Source organism: Pistacia vera, unplaced genomic scaffold, assembly GCF_008641045.1.
Source record: "Pistacia vera cultivar Batoury unplaced genomic scaffold, PisVer_v2 Contig672, whole genome shotgun sequence".
NCBI classification, from domain to species: Eukaryota; Viridiplantae; Streptophyta; class Magnoliopsida; order Sapindales; family Anacardiaceae; genus Pistacia; species Pistacia vera.
In genome coordinates, this window is record NW_022196526.1 from 226,520 (window position 1) to 238,318 (window position 11,799).

The window sequence follows — 11,799 nt, forward strand, 5'->3', positions numbered from 1 at the left end:
GGATAATGCACCGACACATTTATTAGATTTATGAGGTCTCAGTCTCAGCCTTTCAATGATTAATGAACAAGACACTTTTAGTATTGAGATGAAAAAAGGATAAACACATTTGACCAAATTGAGACCTTTTTCTCTAGTCAACAATCCATTCGTCATATGAAAAGTTAATTGATGCCATAGAGAATGGCAGCCATGTGGATAAAGCCATTCTTCAGCAGAGCCGTGCACGGCCAAAAAGAGCAAATAAAAAACGACACATATAGCTACTACCATTAAAACTGTGGCTTTGCATGCCACCCGCAAAGCTTGACTTACACGAAAACACAGGGCTGCAACTGGAACACCTGAATCACTATTCACTATCAGGCGAATTTATGTAATTAAAAGATTAATAATTGGACAATCTGCACAAATTTAGGCTTTGTATTAATGTTGATATATAAATAGAATCAAGGAGGCATGAGGGACAAAGTATAATGGAGTTGAATTGATGATTAAAATCGTCCAAAGGAATCTTGAATATTACTTTTATGTTGCTGGTCTCTTATGCATTTATTCAAAGAGTATCGATTTCACATCATATCATATATAACTTTTTTTAAAATATGATGGAGCATGGACCAACACTGATGATTTTATGATTTGGAAAAACAATTTTCTTTTGAGATTATTAACAAAGTGGCCTAGCTTCAATGATGCACCATTCCTTTCTATAATTTGTTTAATAGTTCATACTTAATTTATTTGTGGATATGACAATCTATATTCACTAAGCCCGCCACTCGTTTCTGGGATCAATATGCATGGGTAATCATCAACCCTTGATGTTGTTATTAAAGGACAGTAGCCATCAAAATGCAAATGCCTAAGCTAGTTGCATATCTTGAATTGATACTTGACCTTAATTTCTAATTAATTAAAGAGGAGTGAAATAGTCAAAACTAATGATAATTTTTCTGAAATATTTCAAAAGATACATATATATTAAACCACCATATGAAAATCATGATTTGGGTTAGTCATTACTTAAAGCAACTTTAAAGTATTACTTTTTGTTTGATAAAGGAAGAAAAGGTTGAAGACCATTGAAATTCATATTCTTGTTTTTGGCTGAACTGAAGGCAAAATAAGGATGATGAAGGGTCACTCACACCGCATTAATCAATTTATAAACAAACATTATTATTTATATTCTCAAACAAACAAACGCATTGACAATTCTCAATTAGTACAAAATCTCCATCCCATTTCTCAGTGGAGAACTCTAATAACATCAATCTCAGAAAACACAAACCAAAGCAACAAAAGATACCATCAATGCCCACATCGTTGCCATCTTAGGTTGGCTAGGCTAACTCTTTCACCTCACCAAAATCATAATAATTAAGTTAAACATAACCCCAAAGAAAAAAAAAAAAAAAAAAAAAAAGGGAAAACAACAAAGTGTTGTGTGTTCTTGTGCATGGAATGCATGCTCAATTCAAAAGTCAACATTTGGGGAGATCAGACGGTGGAGGAGGCAGCTTCTGATTTGGGAGTTTTCCATCCAGGACAATCCAAGCCATCCTTAAGCCCCAGCTCAAGTGGACATCAAAATGGCAGTGCAGAAGCCAAACACCTGAGTGACAGTACATTTCATCATAAAATACATTATAATTAATATGTGTAAGTGTTTTGTTTATTAATGTAGTGGTTAAGCAAAATATACTGACCAGGGTTATCTGCTAGAAAACGAATTGCCACCCAACCACCTGATGGCACACCAAAGGTGTTCCTTTCAACAGGGTCAACGAGATTAAAATTGGCAGGGTCCGTTTTAGGATTGAAGTTACCAGAACCTTGACCAACAACGTAAAAATTGAAGCCATGAAGATGTAGAGGATGGCTTTCAGCACCCAAAATGCTAGTGTCTTGCATCACTACTTCAACCTTTGTATTAAATGGTAGCACCACAGTTTTAGTTGTACCATTTATAACTTTTGTGTTATTTGGTGGTGTTCCTGTATAATTGAATGGATGCAAAGGAACGCTAGGAAAATCAGTTGTATATACCCCATTAGATTTCGCAAAGAAATAGGATTGAAGTAGTGCTGTTGTTGGTAGAGCAAAGGAAATGTTGTTCACTGATGCTGCAAATTTTGTGCCATTAGGACCTTGACATGTTTGATTTTTGGGACAGGGGTTGGTTCCTAGTCCTACTGTGAAGAAAAACTTTTTGTCCACAGTTTGAGGCACATTGGCTGGGAATTGAGCATTTGCCAAACTGCGAAATTTGCTTGTAAAATTGGCAACAAAATTTGTAGCATTGATGGGAGGAAGAGATGGTTTTAAAATTGTACGATTTTTAGTATTTGTGGAAGAAGAGGTTCCATATTCAAGGATGCCAGCTACAGTTGTATTATCAAATGTGCCCATGCCTGTGAAATATGGTCTGGCTAACATATAGAATGTAGCATTTGGGGGATTCGACTCGGTTTTAAGAAGTACATTCAGGGTCTGTCCTGGTGTAATGAGTAAGATATTAGTCTGAAAAGGCTTAACATAAGTTGCATCCGCTCCAACAACAGTCAAACTGTGGTTTGCGATGCTGAAAAAGAGCTCATCGTTGAGTGCAGCATTGATCAAACGAAGAAGATATGTCTTTCCTGGCTTCACTTTTAGCTTGTAGGTGTCTGCAAATTAGTTTCAGCTTGTAAGAAATTAAAAGTTCCATGGCATGTAGCGAGCTATAGGCAAATAATCAAAATGTAAGCTGCACCTTCTGCGGAACAGTTGTACAATGGGCCTGGTAGTCCATTAAAGGTGTAAGCCTCGGAGACATTTGGGCCAGCTCCGGTCTGTAAAGCCTGATTAATTACTGCCTCAGGATCAGCATTAAACCATTCACCTGAATTTTTTTTTTTTTTTTTTTTTTAATCAAAAATAAACACATATGAGTAATACACTAGATTAAATATTACATCATAAAATCTAAAGTACAGATAGGAAAGATGTATGGCAACAGAGTTGATATTACCAAGCATGATGATGACTTGTTTGTCTGGTTTGGGAAATGGGTAAGAAGCATTGTGCCTTGGGAGGATGATAAGGGGTCCATAGACAGTTGCCCTAAGCCATGAGAAATGTGCATGCCAGAAGAGTGTTCCTCTTTGCCCAACAATGGTGAAGTTGTATACATAGCTTTGGCCTGTTTGAATAGGACACTGTGTTATATAAGATGGTCCATCTGCCCATCCACTTTGAAGTTGTCGAACTCCATGCCTGTCACGTTTATATATGTTCACCAATAATTTGTCATTCACCAAGATATGTTAAAGATTAAGACAACTGCAATTATTAATTTCATTTTATTTTATTACCAGTGAATGCTGATGTTATTTGGAACATGATTGACCACTTTAACCACCACACGGTCACCTTCTCTGGCAATAACACGAGGACCAGGAAATTTCCCATTGACTGTCACCATGCTCTTTGTGTGGCACAACCGAGTCACATTTTTCAATTTTATCTGCAAAACAAATCTATTCTCAGGACAAAAATATATAAGTATGATAATTAATAACTAAAAATCAGTGTTAATTTGATACAGACGTTGAAGGTGTAGTGCCTTGTAATGCTGGCATGGTTTGAAGTGGCCACGGCAGCCTCTGGAAAAACCCAAAGACAGACCATAACAAACACAAAACCCATAAGAATATTTGCTGGAGACCCCATGCTTAATTTATGAATCAGCTTGTTGAAAACTTGGAGAGCGAATACAGTGAGGTTGAACTTTAACAGTTTGTATTTAGTTTGCAGTGGTTCAAGAAAGGCGCCAGTGAGTGTGGATTATATAGGCCTGCATGAGATTTTGTTTGGTCGATTAGGTGACGAGAGTGAGTAAGCTAAGTTTGAAGAAGAAGAGAGAGTTACCTACTGCTGGTTCAAGTTCAAAAAAGAGTGCCATTGAAGATTAATTAAGAAATGATCTGTCTCGACTGTCTTTCTTTTACTGTAAACCTTTTGAATTAAGGGTAACACCAGATATGTAACGTTAATATTCAGCTAATAACTAAAGGCAGTTCTTAAAAAATTCAACATTCGTTTAATTAGTCTTAGTGATGAAGATAAATCCTTAATATTTTTCCACAAATAAACCAATGAAAAGCAGTGCTTTATTAAGTCAAATTTACGTTCATGTTGATAACTATCGAGAAAGACAGAGTGGGAGATGTCCTTTCGGTTGGTGACATATAGCATCTGTCCCAACCCTTAAGAATTCAAAAGCCGCGGAGGAGGAGGACATTTGATCCACCTTCCTTTCAAGCAACATAAGAATGATAGAGATTTGGTTGTTTCAATACTTCTCACTGTGTATTAACCAACTAATGATGGATATGAAAGCTTAATCATCAAGTTAATACTTAATTTAACATATTGGAAAACTACTGACCCATCTGGATATCTACAGTATTTTTTTTTTTTTTTGGGTGTAAAAAACAATTACGTAAGTAACAGTTATGATCATGGATGGGCTGAATTTGTAGTTACAACAACTACGATCCTTATAGAGTATCAAATCATCTCTCTACAATGTACTCAAATTAAATTCAAAAGGATATTTGTAGCAACGTACATTTCTATGCTTGTTTCTTAATTAATTTTGCAATATTAAATTCTTGTAAATATATTTAGCAAAATATTTCATGCTAGGATGTTATTTTTCTCAATTTATGTAGCAGATTTTTTTTTTTTTTTTAAATCAATACTATTACTAGAATTTAAAAGGGATACTATCACTTTGTTAAAAAAGGTCATAAATTACATTTTTATCACTCATTGGACAATGTTTATGATTGATCTCTATAAGGGTTGTAATCATAAGTATCCATTTGTGAGTAATTCAGATAATCAGGACGAATTTGAAATAATGTGGATAGGCACACAATCTTAGATTCGATTCCCAATCTGAAGTCGTGACGGCAAGTTACTACGTTAGTCTCTCCAAAAACTTAGTCGAAGTGCGTATAAATGAGTCCATACACCTTAGGTAAAAAGAAAAAAGAAAAAAAAAAGTGTAATCATAATTGTAAATTTGAAATCTTACTTATTTAACAATCAACATTAAACATGGCAGTATACGGTCGCTTTCCTGGACATCCATGTTTGTACATCTTGTATGGATGTGGATGAATATATTAGCAAGAAATATTACGTAATTAATGCATATGATTGTATCAAAGAAAAAAGTTTCTCAATTATAGTGAGTGCTCCCCAAACTTTATCCAGGAATTTGAACAACTATAAATATACTCGAAAAAAACCAAAATTACTACAGAAAATTGCATCACATCAATCCCAAATCATAACAACTGCTATAACACCAACCCCAGTAAGCACAGCAAGAAACTTGAAGAAGGGGGTATCAAAATAGCATTTATCTTGCGGCTTGAACCCTTTAGCGATGAGATGGTTAATGGCAACATATATGAAAATCCCACAAGCAAGTCCCATTGAGATTGCGTAGATCCAATCAGCAACACGTCCTTGAGTTGTGGCATCGATGGCAATTCCTATCCCTACACCGATGGGGCTAGAAACAGCAAAGGCAAACGAGTAAGCCACTGTTAATAAAAATGGCCTCTTTGGTATCATCCTGAGTAGTGCAATTCCCATTGCAATAGCTGCAAAGATCTTGTGTAAGGAAATTGTCCACAAATTCCTCCATGCCTCTGCCTTAGAATCTGAAAACACAAATTTATATTGTCAGAAACGAATATCAAGCTGCCAAACAAAAGATTAAACTACTGATAGTAACTTATGCTCGTATACACATTGAGCTCATTTTAAAGTACATGTATAATTATAAGTACTAATCTATATCATGAAGAAGCAGTATGAATATATGATCAATATATATATAGAGCTTTGTTGTCAGGTTTTGTGATTAACATGCATACGATTTTTAAAGATATACACAGGACTCACACATGCTAATATAATAATGCAAAACGCAGAGTTGTTCTAACGTGTATTTAATTTAGAGGAAAACAGTAATAGAGAATTGAGTAATCCTTGACATACCTGCAACTCCAACAGCGATGCCCTCAAACACTGAATGAAAACAAAGGGCAAGAATGAGAAGCATGGTGTCCCCAAAGGACGTTGTCCTTAAAAAAAAGGGGCTCACATCCTCTTTAGGATCACTAACTATTCTTCCTTCTTCCACTTCCACTTTAGCTTCATTTTCACTTGATCCCTTTGCAACAAAACTGATTATACAATCACCAAGCATCGTCAGAAGATAACCCGCTGATGCCAGCATAAATGCAAAAGGGTATTCTTTAGTTGTGAGATCACGAAAAGTTTCATTTGAATCGCTCAAGAAATGCATCATAGAAGTTCCAAGAAAAACCCCACCGGCAAATTGCGTACCCAAGAGGAGAAAGCTCTCGTTCCATCGATAAAAGTAGGGGGAGACGCCACCAGCGAAAGTGCTTACAAAAAGAATGATCAAGCACCATATTTTAACCAAAATTAAGCCCTTTGCATGCAAATCTGCATGGTCATCATGACCAGCACTATCTTCATCGCCATCGCTCCCTCCATGAGCAGTGGTGAAGGAGAACTGTAGGAGGAGAAGAGAAATGAATAGGATGGTTGACTTGAAGGAAACAATTCGAGAAGCCATGAATGGAGTTGTTGTAGTAGAATTTGTTGATCTGGTTTGGATTAGTTAAGTTGGTTTTATTTAAAGAAAGATTGGATTAGTGTGTTTGCTGCAGTACAGTTTTGACTTTGTGAAGTTGTACTACACCACAGTTAAACCCTGGGTGGCAATAGCTGGGGTGAAGCCTAGTACAACTGTACAAGCCGGCCGAATAATTTTTTTTTTTTTTAAAGCAAAAAAGTCTTAATTTATGAATTAAAAAGGTTGGAGAGAACTTGGGAAATAACTGTTTTATTTAAGATTTTTATTTTTGAAATATAATTATTTTCTTGAAATGTTGTATGTATGATATACCATTAAACGTGTATCAAAATTTTAAAAGCTTCTCGGCAAGATATTTCATAGTACATTTTTGAAGAAAAGATGGCCAATTTAATCACTCAATATAATAAGAATTATGATGAAAACAGTGACGAATAAATGGATAATGACAGCAGAAATTGATAAAAATAAAAAATAAAATAAAAGCCCTTCAATCAAAATCATTTCCTTAGATCTGAAGTCATACTTCTAATCTCAAGTGTTGACTTGCATTTTCTAGCATATACACACTTTTTTTTAATAAAATTATATATATCTCCTAAACAGTTGACATTAAAGCTGATATAATCAAAGTAACCATCCTGACCATATCTTCACAATTATTATTATTAAAAAAATACAAGGCTAAGAAAACTGGGTTCACTAACAATACAGTTCCTTCACTTTTATCCGACCCTGAGGTTCTATATACACATGTTCTACAGCAAAAATTATTTTAGTGCAAGTCAGATGTTATACATATACATATACGAAATACTATATGCATATAAGATGTTTACGTCAAACCATGTCTGAATCGTCTGATTCACTTCCCCTGTTTTCCTGCCATCCAGATCCTGATACCATCCTGAACTTACACACAGGACATGTGCCACGCTGCCGTAGCCATGGATCGATGCAGTTGGCATGGAACTGCAAAATAATAACCCATACAACTTATCATATATTATCCACATCCTCCCTATATGTCAGCCTAACCACCACAAGAACCCAAATCTAGATAAACAAGTCTTAAATGCCAGGCTGAGAATTCTATCATTACATCAAAGAATCTTAGATGGACTTAAATATATTCCTCACCAACTTAAATAAATCAATCTTTAAAGATTTTCAACAGGGCAATTCCGATGGACCTCCCCTAAGATTTGTAAAACTCTCAAATACCTTCTGAGATTCTGATTCAATGATTATTTGTGTGGGTAAGAGTTTAAATTTGGTGCTTCAATGATTATTTGTGCGGGTAAGGGTATAATTTTGGTTGCTTGATTGTGGAGCTGTCGGAAATGGCAGTGGTGGCCTGATTACTGGCAGCATGGTAGTGGCAACAAATGAAATCTGTTGGTGTAAGCCCAAGCATGATCTGACCTTGCAAAATCAGATCGTGGTCGGATCTATAATCTCTTGGCCGGGTCATGGCTGGATCTAGACTCTGCTTGGATTAGATTGTGGCCAGATCTTATGCCAAGGCAGTCAGGAGCCCACTTAGCCTAATTTTTTCTTTTAATAATTTTCGGTATTTAGTATTCATCCAATAATCAACATTGAAGGTTAATTCAATAATGTTGCCCCATCGATTAGGATTGATTGTTTCAAACTTCAATTAAGGGGAAGTATTTGGGACAGTTGTGAAAGGTTAGAGAAGTTGACTGGGATTTTCTATATAAATTTGGATTCAGTCATTACATCCCTAAATCTCATGAGGTCCCAGTTAATTTCCTGTGTCAGAATGAAAATTTTAAGTCCAAAGTGGCAATAATTCTGATGATGGCACAGTTGTCACAGTAGTACACTATTATAGAGATTTTCAGCATCATTACAGGAAAAACTTTGACAAAGTACTAAGGTAAAGAAATGTTGACTTAAAAATATGTTAACTGACAACAACAATGGATAGAGGATGAACCTGATGCAAACAAGGTAGGCTACGGACAAGCTCGCCCCCATTCACTTGCTCTAAGCAAATAGTGCATGTCAGTTCATCTTCTGAAGCCTTCACGCACCCATCTGTTTTTCTAGATTCTTGCTTTGACAGCTTGCAAAATAAAGAAATATTAATATCCAAGAGTGATAGCACAAACAAGCAGTATATCATTAATTAAGTCATTACATTCTGGATAATAAATACCTCAGCTGGGTTAGAGGAAGACAATGGATGTTGTAATGATGAGCCAGCACTGAGACAAACAAATCATGTCAAACCAGTACCATGATTCCAAGGGATTAGAAATAAATTCCTACATGATTTCTTAGCATAACCGACAACCAGAACAAAGCAAAGATAAAAATAAAGAAACTTAAACCTGGGAATAGTCTAACTACTCTTTTATCCCACCAATAATAAGCATAAGTAGTTAGACAAATGACATCATGCAGAAAGAATTGTCTCACAGATATATTATAGTTAAGAAAGGTAGATAACGAAATTCTTTTATCCAAATTCACTGATTGACTTGCACTTTATTAAAAATGAGAAATGCACCCTGTTCTTATTTTCACAACTATAATCAAACGGCAAGTACCATAATATAGGATTACTTCCTAGACACTTGTTCCATTCTCCACCATACACATGGTTAGCTGATGAAATTTTTTATCTTTCCATCATATGGCAAGACAATGCTTACAAAACTAAAGATGTCACCATAACTGAACTATTTTTTATTTAAAAAATAAACTAAAGGCTTGTATTAAAGATGTCTCTATCACTTTAATGGTTAAATTAACCCAACAGTGAGTTTGGACAGAAAAGGCAGCAGCATTAGTTTAAAGCCAAAAGATCCAAAAGCAAACCCCAAATTTACACCATATCCGAAAAAAAAACAATAAAATAAAATTTGCAACTCACCTCTCTCGGCCAGGAACCTTGTATTTGTGAACAGGTAAGGCATTTATCTCTTCCTCACTCATTGAAGGAGTTGTGGAAGTATTATCAGAGTCTAGTGCTCTCAGAGTATCATAATCTACAACAGAGTTTCATAAAGTATTAATCTTCCAAGTATATACAAATAACTCTATCATATAAAACTAGAACCACAATCCAAATTTGCTTTGACATCTGCAATGGTTAGAAACCCAGTTCTGCTCACACTGAAGCAGGGTCCAAGGCAGGTAGTTTTAGAAATGGTACTACTAATGGCATTTTGCATATCAGCTCGGCACACTTGAACCCAGGGCCAAGGGCTTGGATTAATCAGACCATGATTTGTAGCACTACAGTAGACAATGACTCCTGGATATTTGCAAGGGAATCTTAAATTTTCAAGAGTTGACCACACCAATAAAACCATAAAGCTCAGATAAGAATCGACCTAATTCATCAAATTCCCGATCAAGAAGTGCAAGCTGAAGCCTTAGCCCCTGTAATCGTCCTCTGGTTGCAAAAGCAATTGATGGCGGCATGTGGAGTCGCAATTCAGTATGACCAAGCAGGCCACTGGCTGCTGCAGCATGAGCCCTAGCCTGGGCTTGAAGTTGTTGACAAGTGGCATACATCCTTAGGCTTGTGGCCATCAAAAATACACCAACAACTAGCCAGAGCTGCACACATAGACATATTGTGATACCTCCAAAATTGATATGTACTTCAGAAAAACTAGCGCGTCCACATTGATGCTCATAGTACGTACCAGAAAATTTGGTGACATCTGGTGAGAGTTTAAAATCATGAACAGCAAAAGAACTGCTCAATAACCAGGTAATTTCAGAATTAGAATGCACTTTAATCACATTGAAAGCAATAGAATCAAGCATATAGACGAGAAACATTACCTGTGACAAGAAAAGCAAGTGAGTTTATATTAACTGGTCGAGCTGCATGAATACGCTGGAAGGAAGGAGAAAAAATTTAGCACAGTGACAGATAACACCAAGGCTAAGTATCAGAATCTTCCAGAGGTGTGGGACTTTGGAAGAAGATCCACTCCCATTCCATATTCTAAATCATATATAATCTGACTGAGTAATGGGTACAAAGTACACAAGCACACATGAACATACCACTGCAGGTCGTTCAGGTATAAATCCCGGAAATCCACTTTCAATATCTCCTCTAGTCCCCCGAAAAACGAAACTCATGTTTGAGATAGAACAAAAAATTACAGTTAACCTTGTCTTTAAATTGTAACAGGTAGTATGGGAGCAAACTTAGTATATATCACTTCTTTTATAATGTCTTCAGAACCTCAAATCCTGCAAAGTTCCAAATGGATATAAGTTATGACAGCAAAAGTAATCAAATTGTAGCAAGCACAGATAGCCAACACATCATCCATGATTGACTCGAGTTTCTAATACTTCAAGGATCACTTAGGCCTGCAAGAGCATAAGAAATGATTGTCCCCATATATCAATCTGTTTTAAAACAAATGGTGTGCATATGACTAGAATCACAATATGCAACAGCCCACAAAATGAATTATAGATCAAAGGTTAATCCTTACTCAAAATTTACATGGATTAAGCACATCCTCTAAATTCAATAAGGCTTAAGAATTGATAGAATTGATGATCATGACTTGAATCTGACCTCAAATTAAAAATCATAAAAAATATTCCAAAGACACAGCTGCCCACAACTTGGAGTAACATAGAAGATAACTAGGGCCAAACTGAGTCACCATTCCCATGACACAACTTAAAATTAGAAACTCAAGATACACTCATATGTATAATATATATAGAATAGTCATCGTTCATGTGATTATTTTTAAATATTACAATGGAAAATCTTACATGGGAATTATATGGATTCCAACTTGATTATGCAAAGATGCCAACAAAACTGCAAGAAACCTTCAGCTAGAGGAATTGAAAAATTAAAATTTTGCCTATGTGTGTATTTGCAAGTATTGATGTCGTCTCTAATGTACCACAAGATAGGAGCTCTACATTTTAAAAAGGTGGAAACGTACACCAAAAAAGAAAATGGTAGAAATCCATAACTAAACAACTAATTTAACAAATCCATGCTATGAATTTGATCAAAATACATAACTTGCCGACCATTTGACCCACTCACAGAACATATATCATTCAACGATAAATTC

General features: G+C 35.7%; 3 protein-coding genes across 4 annotated transcripts; all 3 read right to left on the reverse strand.

The window, feature by feature from the left end:
• Positions 1–1,197: 1,197 nt before the first annotated feature.
• LOC116112993 (laccase-2-like) lies at positions 1,198–3,778 on the reverse strand. The gene is made up of 6 exons (XM_031399117.1): positions 3,595–3,778; positions 3,360–3,511; positions 3,017–3,261; positions 2,759–2,887; positions 1,713–2,672; positions 1,198–1,618 (listed from the first exon to the last, which is right to left on the reverse strand). Exons 1-6 carry the CDS (start codon positions 3,715–3,717, stop codon positions 1,488–1,490), a joined length of 1,740 nt encoding a protein of 579 aa, XP_031254977.1. The 5' UTR covers positions 3,718–3,778; the 3' UTR covers positions 1,198–1,487.
• A 1,402-nt stretch (positions 3,779–5,180) lies between these two features.
• Positions 5,181–6,814, reverse strand: LOC116112998 (zinc transporter 2). Its single transcript, XM_031399123.1, has 2 exons — positions 6,067–6,814; positions 5,181–5,726 (listed from the first exon to the last, which is right to left on the reverse strand). Exons 1-2 carry the CDS (start codon positions 6,671–6,673, stop codon positions 5,335–5,337), a joined length of 999 nt encoding a protein of 332 aa, XP_031254983.1. The 5' UTR covers positions 6,674–6,814; the 3' UTR covers positions 5,181–5,334.
• A 504-nt stretch (positions 6,815–7,318) lies between these two features.
• On the reverse strand, positions 7,319–10,942 carry LOC116112995 (E3 ubiquitin-protein ligase SDIR1-like). Of its 2 annotated transcripts, none has more exons than XM_031399120.1 (8): positions 10,751–10,942; positions 10,523–10,577; positions 10,381–10,433; positions 10,063–10,291; positions 9,600–9,714; positions 8,880–8,928; positions 8,658–8,777; positions 7,319–7,666 (listed from the first exon to the last, which is right to left on the reverse strand). In XM_031399120.1, the coding sequence occupies exons 1-8, from the start codon at positions 10,826–10,828 to the stop codon at positions 7,535–7,537; spliced, it is 831 nt and encodes a 276-aa protein (XP_031254980.1). In that variant the 5' UTR covers positions 10,829–10,942; the 3' UTR covers positions 7,319–7,534. The 2 variants fall into 2 exon arrangements, with proteins under 2 accessions (XP_031254980.1, XP_031254979.1); XM_031399119.1 differs by having other exon boundaries at positions 8,658–8,786; positions 10,751–10,941.
• Positions 10,943–11,799: the final 857 nt, after the last annotated feature.

What these genes read in the sequence shown, in the direction of transcription:
- LOC116112993 (XM_031399117.1), bottom strand. Translation starts at nt 3,717, where the DNA reads ATGGGGTCTCCAGCAAATATTCTTATGGGTTTTGTGTTTGTTATGGTC. An exon ending in AATAACATCAGCATTCACTG is followed by an intron (nt 3,262 to 3,359) that starts GTAATAAAATAA and finishes TAAACGTGACAG; the next exon opens with GCATGGAGTTCGACAACTTC. An exon ending in ACAAGTCATCATCATGCTTG is followed by an intron (nt 2,888 to 3,016) that starts GTAATATCAACT and finishes AAAAAAATTCAG; the next exon opens with GTGAATGGTTTAATGCTGAT.
- LOC116112998 (XM_031399123.1), bottom strand. Translation starts at nt 6,673, where the DNA reads ATGGCTTCTCGAATTGTTTCCTTCAAGTCAACCATCCTATTCATTTCT. An exon ending in CATCGCTGTTGGAGTTGCAG is followed by an intron (nt 5,727 to 6,066) that starts GTATGTCAAGGA and finishes TTGTGTTTTCAG; the next exon opens with ATTCTAAGGCAGAGGCATGG.
- LOC116112995 (XM_031399119.1), bottom strand. Translation starts at nt 10,828, where the DNA reads ATGAGTTTCGTTTTTCGGGGGACTAGAGGAGATATTGAAAGTGGATTT. An exon ending in AGATGTCACCAAATTTTCTG is followed by an intron (nt 10,292 to 10,380) that starts GTACGTACTATG and finishes CTATGTGTGCAG; the next exon opens with CTCTGGCTAGTTGTTGGTGT. An exon ending in AAGGTTCCTGGCCGAGAGAG is followed by an intron (nt 8,929 to 9,599) that starts GTGAGTTGCAAA and finishes TGTTTGTCTCAG; the next exon opens with TGCTGGCTCATCATTACAAC.